General features: G+C 64.3%; 1 protein-coding gene across 1 annotated transcript; it reads left to right on the top strand.

The window, feature by feature from the left end:
* Positions 1–330: 330 nt before the first annotated feature.
* Positions 331–6,626, top strand: CBX4 (chromobox 4). The gene is made up of 5 exons (XM_077854503.1): positions 331–501; positions 659–702; positions 1,855–1,920; positions 4,066–4,132; positions 4,401–6,626. Exons 1-5 carry the CDS (start codon positions 433–435, stop codon positions 5,814–5,816), a joined length of 1,662 nt encoding a protein of 553 aa, XP_077710629.1. The 5' UTR covers positions 331–432; the 3' UTR covers positions 5,817–6,626.
* Positions 6,627–11,008: the final 4,382 nt, after the last annotated feature.

The raw sequence follows: 11,008 nt of genomic DNA, 5'->3' as shown, positions 1-11,008 counted from the left end.
CCGAACCCTCCCCCTGCACCTCCCCGGCGCCCTCCTCCTCCGGCCCCCTCCCGCGTCCTTCCTTCTCCCCCCCCGCACCCCCCCTCGCCGCCCAGGCCGGGGGCCTCCGGTAGGCCCGGCTGCGCCAATCCCGGCCGCGGCCCGCCCCCTGACGCCGAGCTGGGCCCGGCGAGGCCCCGCCCGCTGACGTCCGGATTTGCATGAGTTCTTGTGCAGCCGCGGCCCGGGCTCAGTTGTCTGAGCGAGCGCGAGCCGGGAGTCGGGGCGGCGCGGGCAGCGGCGGGCGGCCGGGCTGTGCCGGGAGAGCGGCGGCGGCGGCGGCGGCGGCGGGCGAGGGGCGCCTCGGCCGGGGCGGCAGCGGGGCGCCGGCAGGAGCTAGCAGCGTCTGCAGCCGCGCCGGCCGCCCGCGCCCCGGCGCGCTCCGGCTCGGCCATGGAGCTGCCAGCTGTTGGCGAGCACGTCTTCGCGGTGGAGAGCATCGAGAAGAAGCGGATCCGCAAGGTAGGGCGGCGCGGGCGCGGGCGCGGGGGCGGCGGCGAGGCGGCGGGGAGCGGCGGCCGGAGCGGCCCGCGAGGAGGCGGGGAGGGGGTGGGGAGGCTGCGGGCCGGGGCCGGGGATCCCGCGGAAGCTGATGGAGCGCTGTCTCTTCCCCCCGCAGGGCAGAGTGGAGTATCTGGTGAAATGGAGAGGCTGGTCCCCCAAGTAAGTAGCGGCGGAGGGGCGGGGGCGCCGGGTGCCGCGGCGCGGGGCTCGCGGGCTCCGGACCGCCGCGCTGGTGGGGCGGTGGGGGGAGCGGACGGGAGGCGGGGTGGAGGTGGGGTGGAGGGTGGAGGGTGGAGGGTGGAGGGTGGAGGGAGGAGGGGGTGGGGAAGTCGGTGGCAGGCACTGGGGAAGCCGAGCCGCCGAGCCCGAGCCCGGCGCCCTGCGTTGTGCTCCGCTCTCCGGGAAATGCCATCACTAATTTATGCGCTAAAAGGAGCCGGAGGAGCTGGCGAGGCGCGGGGCCGAGCCGGGGAGGCCGGCGGAGGGAGGGCGGGCGCAGGCACTGACTGATGTGCAGCAGAAAATGGCTCCTTTCCCCCTTCCCTCCACCGAACGGCTCCATATTGCAAAACCAAAAAAAAAAAAAATTAAAAAGCGACGAAAATGCGATGGTGTGCCTCTTCCCTCCTAGTGGTGCGGGGAGAGGAAGAAAAAAGGCAGAAAATGTTGGGGACTGTCACTGCGGCGCTTTTGGTGGGGGATTTTTTTTTTTTTTTAATTTGAAATGCGAAGGCACCGGATGGAGACAGACGCGCAGGCACACGCACACACACACGCGCGCACACACACACACAGAGGCGTATTTTTATATTGCTGTGTATTTGGGGGTGCTTGCCGGTGACACCGGGCTGCAGGGCTGCGGCGGGGGGGTGGGGGGGCGCTTGGCTGACGGTGATCGGATTAGGGGTCAAATGGAGAACAGCTGAAGCCCTCGCGGAGACTCGGGAGAGGAGGGGGACTGCGACTTTGCCTCTCGGCTGCTTTGCACGCAGGGTTCCTGGTGAGCAAAGTGGCTTTGGAACATGTCGCGGGGACATGCTTAAAATTCTTGACAACTGCAAAATAAACTGCTAGTTTCATTTTTCTTATCCCTCCCCTTTCTTCCTGCCCTTGTGTGTTTATTTTGACTTGGGGGGGGTGGCTGTCGGGGACCGTGTCAGGCCTGCAGCAGCCCCCCCTCCACCCCCCACATGCACAGCTACAGAGCTCTCGCTCCCGAAGACAGAGTAGGGCCTTATGTCATTCCCCACCTGGAGGCCGCAGAGCTGGCTCGGTTTTTTTACGCCGTGTCCCCTCCCTTTCCTTTGCAAGATATAACACGTGGGAACCCGAGGAGAACATCCTGGATCCCCGGCTGCTGATCGCCTTCCAGAACAGGTGAGCGTCCCCCAGCAGCCGCGACCGCATATGGGAATGGGAGAGGGGACCACGCAGCAGCAGGAAAGAGGGGAAGGGCCTGGAGGGGCCTGCACGGGCACGACTGCGGCCTCCGCTCCTCAGAACCCACGTCCTTGGCGGTTGCGGCAGCCCGGGTGGGGGCGGGGCGGGGCCGGAGAAGGCGAGGCTGCTGTTTTGGGGGGAACTGCCAGGAGGGTGCATGCGGGTGGCCCTGCCGCTGCCCGGAGACCTGGAGGCGCTTCTGGCCACCACCGCCCCCCTTCCCCCGCGGGCCCCCCTCGCGGGCCACCTTAGGGCCCCACCCCCGGAGCCTAGGTGTTCCTGTCCTGTAGCCACTGGCCGCTTGGCACCAGCACCTCTCCGGGCAGCTCCGAGGGAGCTGGCATTGTGAAACCGCCGGACGTCACAGAACTGAACTTAACCTGTTGGGGGCTGGAGAAAACTTGACAAGGCCTTACCCGCTACCCCAGCAAGCTCCGAGCCCCAGGGAGCTGGGGATAAGCAAATCAGTAGACTCTGTCTGGTGCTGGGTGCCCTTCACCCCCCGCCCCCGCCGTTCAGTGGGTGTGGGTCCCCATCCTCGGGGCAGGGGGGACTTGGCCCAAAGGGTGTGGGATGGGAGCTGCCTGGTGGTGGAGGGGCAGCTTGCAACCAGGGGCTCATCCTTGTGCGCACAGATGCTTGTCATGCTGCAGCTGCTGCAGCTGGACCCACCGCCGGTGGCTGTGGTTCTCTGTTTCGGGGAGGACAGAGGGGGGAAGGGCGCGCGGGGAGCAAGGGAGGCGCGGCAGGCGACCGTGGAGCCGGGCCACCCCGCGGCCTGCCGTCCCCCCTCCCCCCTTTATTTTGCATTATTTCCTGTGGCGCGTTTGGCGCTAAAACTGTCAACTCTAGCCCCTCGGAGCAGGCCACCGGCGGGGAAGTTGCTCTCCCGCGACGCGGGGGGGCGCCGAGGAGGGATCCTGCCCCGGTTCCACCTGGGAGCTCACCACCCTGTAACCATGTCAGCGGCTGATGCCATGTTGCATAATGGGTCCCCGAAGAATTAAAACGCAGGCTGTTGCAATGCCACGCAACTTTGCAGTCAGGCCCCCGGCCCGGCCCCCGGGCCTGGCGGAGCTCCCCTGGGTTGGCCCACGAGCAGGGGGGAGCGCCTGGGGTCGCCGGAGAGCCAGTTTCGGGCCCGGGAGCGGGTTGCAACTTTGGCAAACGCTGGAGAGGTACCCCCTTCTCCCACGGAAGGCTGGGCAGTGCCGGGCGGCCTGACCCCCAGCCTCGGCTTACCCCGCCAGGCCGCAGGCGGCCGCCACCTCTGGTGGGCTTTATTAATTGGGAAGTCGAGGGGCTGGGAGCTGGGAGCCCCGCGCGGCCGGAGGCGGTGCCTCTGCGCCCCGCCCCGGCCTCGCCCCGCCCCGGCCTCGCCCCGCCCAGGCCGACCCCGAGCCGGTTCACCAGGTGGCTGCGAACCTGGCCGGGCCGTGGCCTCCGCGGCCGCCCCCGCCCCCAGCCCCTAATTGGCTCATTTGCCGCCGTGTAAACAAGGACGCAGCCCCTCCCCCTGTTTAGTGCCTGGCTTTTAAGAAAACGAGTCCTCCCTTCTGCCGGCGGCACTCGTTATCTGAATCTTAATGAGGTCATTAGCATCCCGTGCCTCTGACTGGGAGGGACTTGTTCCGCGCACACCTCGGCCGGGCTTGTGTGCATCCCCTGGACCCCCGCGCCCACCTCACCCGGCGCAGGGCCACGGGCCCAAGGCTTTGGCACCCGTGCTGGCGACCTAGCGCCCAGCTGCTGCCTCCCCCGCGCCCCGCAGAGAGGCAAGGCTTGGGGGGTGGGGCAGTTCAGGTGCAGATCTCAGAGATGGGGGAGCCCTTCGCGGAGGACCCTTGGGGCAGAGATGGGTGGGTGCGGGCGCAGAACGGGGCTCTGGGACCTGACCGAGGCGCCCAGCTGGCGGCACAGGCGACCTTCTGCCCTGAGCTCTTGATCCCTCTGGGTCCTGCTGGCCTGGCTGCTCGCAGAAGGGGGTGGGGGGCCGGCGTCACGGCAGGTCGGATCCTAGCAGGGGCGTAGGTCCCCCCTGAGGCTAACAGTGCTGCCCTCTATTCCCTCCCACCCCCCCAGGGAACGGCAGGAGCAGCTGATGGGGTATCGGAAGAGAGGGCCGAAGCCCAAACCGCTGGTAGTGCAGGTGAATATACTCGGTGGGCCCCGGCCTGTCCATTAGTCTTCCCCTGGACCTTGCCACCCGAGCTGCCTCCAGGCCCAGAAGGCAGGACGCCTTGTTCTCCGGGGCACCCAACTCCGCTTCCCTCCTGCTGGACCTCCCCACACTGCCCCTATAACGCAGCTGCTGACTGCAGTGGGGCTGGGACACTCCTGATGCCCTGGGTGTGCTCTGGGCTGGCCCCAGCCCTCTTTTCTCACCTGCCCCTTGCATTCCCGCCCCCTTCCCCCAGGTACCTACCTTTGCCCGCCGCTCCAACGTGCTGACTGGTCTCCAGGACTCATCGGCAGACAACCGCTCTAAGCTGGAGCTGGGCGGTCAAGGCAAGGGCCAGGGCCACCAGTACGAGCTCAACAGCAAGAAGCACCACCAGTACCAGCCGCACAGCAAGGAGCGAGCCGGGAAACCCCCACCGCCGGGCAAGAGTGGCAAGTACTACTACCAGCTCAACAGCAAGAAGCACCACCCCTACCAGCCCGACCCCAAAATGTACGACCTGCAGTACCAGGGCGGCCACAAGGAGGCGCCCAGCCCCACTTGCCCGGACCTGGGCGCCAAGAGCCACCCGCCCGACAAGTGGGCACACGGCGCGGGGGCCAAGGGCTACCTGGGAGCTGTGAAGCCCCTGGCAGGTGCGGCCGGGGCTCCCGGCAAGGGCTCAGAGAAGGGCCCCCCCAACGGGATGACCCCGGCCCCCAAAGAGGCAGTGACGGGCAACGGGATTGGAGGCAAGATGAAGATCGTCAAGAACAAGAACAAGAACGGGCGCATCGTGATCGTCATGAGCAAGTACATGGAGAACGGCATGCAGGCGGTGAAGATCAAGTCCGGCGAGGCCGCGGAGGGCGAGGCGCGCTCCCCCAGCCACAAGAAGCGGGCCGCCGAGGAGCGCCACCCCCCGGCCGACAGGACTTTCAAAAAGGCCGTGGTGGCCGAGGAGAAGAAGGCGGAGGCCCCGGCCAAGAGGAGGGAGGAGGAGGCGCCGGGGCCCGGAGACCCGCAGCCCCAGGACGCCGCCGGCTCCCGCAAGCTGTCCCCGACCAAGGAGGCCTTCGGCGAGCAGCCCCTGCAGCTCACCACCAAGCCCGACCTGCTGGCCTGGGACCCGGCCCGGAGCTCCCACCCGCCCTCCCACCATCACCACCACCACCACCACCATCACCACCACCACCACGCCGTCGGCCTGAATCTCTCCCACGCGCGCAAGCGCTGCCTCTCCGAGACCCACGGCGAGCGCGAGCCCTGCAAAAAGCGCCTCACGGCGCGCAGCATCAGCACCCCCACCTGTCTGGGGGGGAGCCCGGCCGCCGAGCACCCCGCTGACGTGCCCCCCACCGCCACCCTCCCTCAGCCCGAGGTCATCCTGCTGGACTCGGATCTGGACGAGCCCATAGACTTGCGCTGCGTCAAGACGCGCGGCGAGGCCGGGGAGCCCCCCAGCGCCCTCCAGGTGAAGCCCGAGGCGCCCGCTGCGGTGGCGGCCGTGGCAGCTGCACCGGTGGCCGCAGCCGAGAAGCCTCTGGCTGAGGCCCAGGACGAGCCCGAGGAGCCGCTGAGCGAGTTCAAACCCTTCTTTGGGAATATAATTATCACCGATGTCACCGCGAACTGCCTCACCGTCACGTTCAAGGAGTACGTGACGGTGTAGCTGGAGGCTCGGGAAGGGGAAGTGCCATCCCCGCGGGTGGCTTAGCACTTGGTGCCTGGGGGCGGGCTCCTCCTCTCGCCGACCGCGGGAGCTGCGGGGCCTGCCCGGTGCGCGCACGCCCGGAGCCGCACCATCCGTGCCCCTCTCTCTGCGGTGCGCGGCTCGCTCCGGGCTGGGGTGTGCCCCCCAGCCGCCCCCGGGCCCCTTCCACGCGGTGCCTGCGGGTCTCGCCCCCCACTGGCCCCGTCCCCGCGGTGGACCTCCCCTCAATCGTGGACCTCCGGGACTGACCGGGCAGCCGCGCGCCTCGGTCGCAGAGTTATAGTATTATATTTTAACCGTGCTAACTCGTCAAGTGCAGACTTTACTCCCGTTTGTACGTGGTGTTATTATTGAAATGTATTGTTTGAGCTCAAAAGGCCCGATCACCCCCTTCGGGCTGATATATATATATTTATTTGTAGGTATTTATATATTGAAATATAAAAACCTAGATTTATGGAGTTTCCTCTAGATCATGTTATATTCTATATCAGACAAACTATTTTCTGTTGCCCTTTCTTCCTGTTCATTCAGTATTTCGGTTGATTTCATTTCCTCCCCTTCCTGGAACTGCAATACCAGTAACGTTGGTATATATTTTTTGATACTGTACACATGGATGTGTTGTTTCTATGTGCAAAAAAAAAAAGTTTGTTTAAAGGCTAAACGAGCTCTCTAGAACCTGCTGCTACTAGAAATGTCTAAACTATAAGCTTCCAATTATTACCTGCTTGAATGTAAATATTAAATGGAGATGTTGAAGGTGCATTTTCCGCTGTTTGAGACAAGCGCACAGGGAGCGTTGGCGGGTTCGGGAGGCGGCTGGACCCTCTCCCCCCCCACCCCACTTACACTCTAGGCCTGGGGAGGAGACCTCCCCGCGTCCTGCGTCCTGCGCTGAAGCCTTTTTTGCTAAAGCGAAGCGGACTGGTGGCAGGGGCGCCTCTGCCCCGCGGGAGGAGTGACCCGGCTCCCCGGAAGTCGAGAGGCGCGCTCCCAGGGAGAGGGGAATTCCTGCGGGGGGAGGAGGAGGGGGTCCGCGTCGCCCCCGCTCTCGCTCTCGGGCGCTGGCAGCTCCGGGGATCCGCGTGGTGGGGGGAGGGGTGCAGGGACTGCAGGGGGGTAGCGGGTGGGGCTGGCCCCCTTGCCCCGCAGCCGCGCCCGCCGGGCACCTGCTGATCCTTGCACCCACCCACCCGGTGCGCCACACGCCCGGGCGCCGGCCCCGGTGGGGCAGGGGTGTCTCTAGCAATCCCTGCCCGGTAAGGCAGGTTCCGCGGGGAGGGGACCCTCCCACCCTCTCCGGCGTGCTCGCTGGCATCGCTGGCCCCGCCCCGCCGAGGAAGCCGCCGAGGCTCTTTCTCTGCCAGGCTCTCTCCCCGGAAACCACCAGGCCGGAGGCTCCGGCTGGAGGCGCAGCGAGCGCGGCCGGGGCAGGGGCGGGGGGCTTCCTGCGTGGGGGAGGGGAGGGGAGGGGAGGGGGGGAGGGGGCGGAGGCCCGGCCCACCCCCATTTCCCCAGCGAGCGAGGGGACTGCGGGACCCCGTGCCCCAGGTCGTGCTGTGGGTGGCGAGGCTGGGGCCCTGGGTGTCGCGGGGCAGGAAGGGGTTAAGGGGTAGGGGGGAGTGGGCCGAGCCCAGGGTCGCCCCCCCCTGCGCCTCCCAGGCTGGGAAGGCCGCCGCGAGGCCAGCTTTCTGCAGACGCAGCGATCTTCCTCCCGGCTGGGGCGGCCGCGCAGGGCCAGGGGCCCCGGGACTGGGGCCCCCTGAGCCTCCGGAGCCCCTCGCCCGCCCGCCCGGGCGGAGGCCGAGCCGGTGCGGGGCGCCTGGGCGGAGGGAGAGGTCAGCGCGCTCCAGAAGGGGAGGGGGCGGCGAGCGAGCGGGGCTGGGAAGGCCAGGGGAAGAGATAGAGGGCCAGGAGGGCGGGAGGCCTGAATGCGGACAGTGTGGCCAGTGTTGGCTGCAGGCCACCGGCGGCTGCGGGTGGGGGAGGGGAGCCCAGGGGGGAGGGGAGCGAGCGAAGGGAAGTTCTAAAAAAAAAAAAAAAACCGTTGGGAGTTTCTAGCCTTGGCTTTTGTGAATTGTCCCTCCCACTACCCCCATCACCCCAGCCCCCTTTCCAGTGAGTTAAACACTCCCCCCTCCCCCCTCTATGTAATGAATGCCCTTTGCCACCCTGGGAGTGGAGGGAGGGGTGATCTTGACTGCTCCTGGCAAACTGCCTGCTCAGCACTAGAATTGGGCCTGTCGTTCACTAGCGGGTAGACAAAGGCGCATGCCAGGCAGGGCTCTCGCTCCCTGTTTTTCTGGTAGAGGAAATCTACAAACTCAGGAGAGGGAAGGGGAGCCCCTTGTTCAGGTCTGCACCATTGGTGACTTGGGAGTGAGCCTTAGCCCCCCCCACACGGTGCCCCTCCCACCCAGTGGGTGGCCTCTGCCCAGCTGAACCCCCCAGGAGCCCGGGACCAGGGAGGTGGTTGGGGGGGCATGATCCAGGATGGCACTGTTGGCAGCAGGGAAGAGAAAAGTGGTCCAGGACCATCCCCATCCAAGAGAAGGTGTGGCCTGCAGGTGGCCTGAAGCCTTGAAAACCCGGTGGCCTGGCCGCAGAACTTCTGGGACGGATCCTGAGGAGGGTGGTCCTAGGCAGAGCCTGGAGCCTGAGGTCAGAGGGCTGACAGGGGGACAGACACATGGGTAGGTCAGGACGAGCCCACAGGGATGCCAGAGTCCAGCACTCATTCTGGCCCCAGGAGCCTGCCATGTGCTGAGCCCCTCAGACCCCCGAGGCCCCACCAGAACAGCTTGTTCCATTCAGACCCCACAGGGCTTGAGGTTCCCTGTGGGACTCAGAACAGCCTGTCCAGGGCGGAGGGCACCGCCTGGTTCTGCGCTGATTCTAGAGCCACGCTGTCTGCTCCACCACCCTGCAGAGAGGTACTCCACGGCCACTTGACCTCCGGGACCTCTTAGACGCATGTGTGTCCAGGGTTGGGAACAAATGAGCGGGTCGGGAGCCCTGGCATCGGGACAGGGGGGAAGAGTCCAGTAGCCCCAGTTCCTCTGGGCGTGGACCGATTCTTCGTAACTGGGGGCTGGATGTCTGTGGGTGTGCCGAGCCCTTCACAAGCAGAGGGTTGTCCACCTTCCCTTTGAGCCCAAGTCCAGGAGGCAGAAAGCAGGAAGCTGAGACCTTAACCCTCCATACTAGGAGACCCAACCTTCATTGTTTTTTCTTCAATGAACTTTCCTGAAGGGGCTGAGAGCCTTGAGCATGGAGAGCTGGAGCTGACCCGCCATGAAGACCCGGGCTCTCGAGTATCCCTTCACCCCTCACCAGCCGGGTCCCAGACCCTAGCACTGCCTGCCCTGTAGCTTGTACCCACTCCAACTCCCTGTCAGGAGGTCAGCCTTTCCCTCTGCTCCACGTGGTCTTTGCATCCCCCCCCCCCACCCCGGGGTGCTCTGGAGCTAGGGTTGCCTGACTTAGCACATAAAAATCTAGGATGCCCAGCTGAATTTCAGTTTTATATGGAAATGCATACTTTTTTAGTAGGTCTCATGAAATATTTGAGATATACTTTAAAAATGCATTGTTTATGCAAATTTGGATTTCACTGGACATCCTGGATTTTATCTGGAAAGGCCATTTGGGTCCTGACTAGTCAACATGGTCAGTCCCTGCCTGCAGGGAAGTCTCACTGCCCCCTCCCCGGGAGGGAGAAGGCTCAGAGAGCTTAGCATCAGGGGTCCTGGAAACACTGTTATCATGACGACACTGAGAGTGTTGGCCGGGCACAGAATGCTTACACTGGGGTCACCACCTTGATTCCAGGTGGCAGTGAGGTAAGCACGCGGCACAAGTGGACAAAGGAGTGGGGGAAAGCCAGGTATGGTCCACCCTGGGGCCCTGGGTGGAGGCCCTTCCTCACTCCCACCCACCCCAAACAAGGAACTTCTTGAACATACAAGGAGGGGCAGAACAGGTCTAGTCACAGCATCCACTGTTCCCCCCAAGAACCCTGCCCTTCCCACATCTCAGCTTCCTTGTCACCTTCCAAGATGTGCCCTATCAACTGGGTCAGGAGAGAGCCTTGAGCACTTCTGGAAAACCCCCTAAGTAAACAGATAGGCTAGTTTTTCACCAGGGAACATTAAACATGGCTTGTCAGTTCCAAATGCCTTCCAACGACTCCTGGTCTGGAGCCTCCGCGTGATGGAGGGACAGACACCCAGTGATGTTTACCTGGAGGCTGACTGCCAGCCGCCCTCCTCTGTAACCCCATGGGCACCAGCAGGCCTCTGCTTGCTGGATTACCCGTTGACCTGGGACCCCAGGCTGGGTCGCCGAGAATGACCCTGGAGCATCAGAGGGTCAGGACGAGCCCCCATGAGCCGGACCCCCACTTGTACGGAACCAAATCCCCAAGCTTTGCCAGCCAAGTTTCCTCTGTGCTTCCCTGTTACATTTGCCGTTCACCTGAGAAGCTAAGGGCTCCGAAGAGGACAAAATTATTCTGGACACACTAGTATCCAGTTCAGAAAGCACTGCGTCCACCCCCACACACACCCACCCCATGCCCTCCGCGCCTCCCTCTTCCCATTGCAATTACTGATAACAGCTGACATTGGCTGCGCGCTCGTGATGAGCGGGGACCTTAGAGGGATGGTCTCACTGAGCTGAGGCATCTTCAGCAGGTAGGTCCAATCACTGTCCCGGTCTCACAGGCGGGGAGAGGAAGGCTTAGAGCCTCGAAGAAGCTGTCCAAGGTCCAACATCCAGGGCTTCAGAGATAGACGTCTCTATCTCCAGGGGCTGTCCTCCCACCCTCCAGGGTGCTGTGGGTCCTTCAGAGGACCAGCTCAAGCCCCATCCCCTCCCTGTGGTTGTTCTAGATAATTCCAGCCTTTTACCAAGGCTGGCTGCACCCCGAACTGGTGCAGGACTTATTGCGTCCCCCCAGACCATCGCCGACTGCATGCTGCAACATACACGTTGTCCAAGTAGACACAGCCCTGAGCCCCTCAGCAGGCGGGGGGCATGTCCTGGGTATGTTCTGCATTCCCAAATCTTGTGCACAGCTTAGATAAATACCTTGGAATCAGATGTCTTCTGTGTACGGAGTCCCGTGTGTGTGTGTGTGTGTGTGT

The sequence above is a fragment of the Canis aureus genome, chromosome 16 (genome assembly GCF_053574225.1).
Source record: "Canis aureus isolate CA01 chromosome 16, VMU_Caureus_v.1.0, whole genome shotgun sequence".
In the NCBI taxonomy this organism is placed as follows: Eukaryota; Metazoa; Chordata; class Mammalia; order Carnivora; family Canidae; genus Canis; species Canis aureus.
The sequence above is the reverse complement of the archived record's forward strand: the minus strand, read 5'-3'. Positions and strand labels throughout refer to the sequence as shown.

Bases quoted from the DNA above. Each gene is read 5' to 3' on its own strand.
- CBX4 (XM_077854503.1), top strand. From the start codon at position 433: ATGGAGCTGCCAGCTGTTGGCGAGCACGTCTTCGCGGTGGAGAGCATC. The intron at 1,921-4,065 runs GTGAGCGTCCCC...CCACCCCCCCAG, and splicing joins CTGATCGCCTTCCAGAACAG to GGAACGGCAGGAGCAGCTGA. The intron at 4,133-4,400 runs GTGAATATACTC...CCCTTCCCCCAG, and splicing joins CCAAACCGCTGGTAGTGCAG to GTACCTACCTTTGCCCGCCG.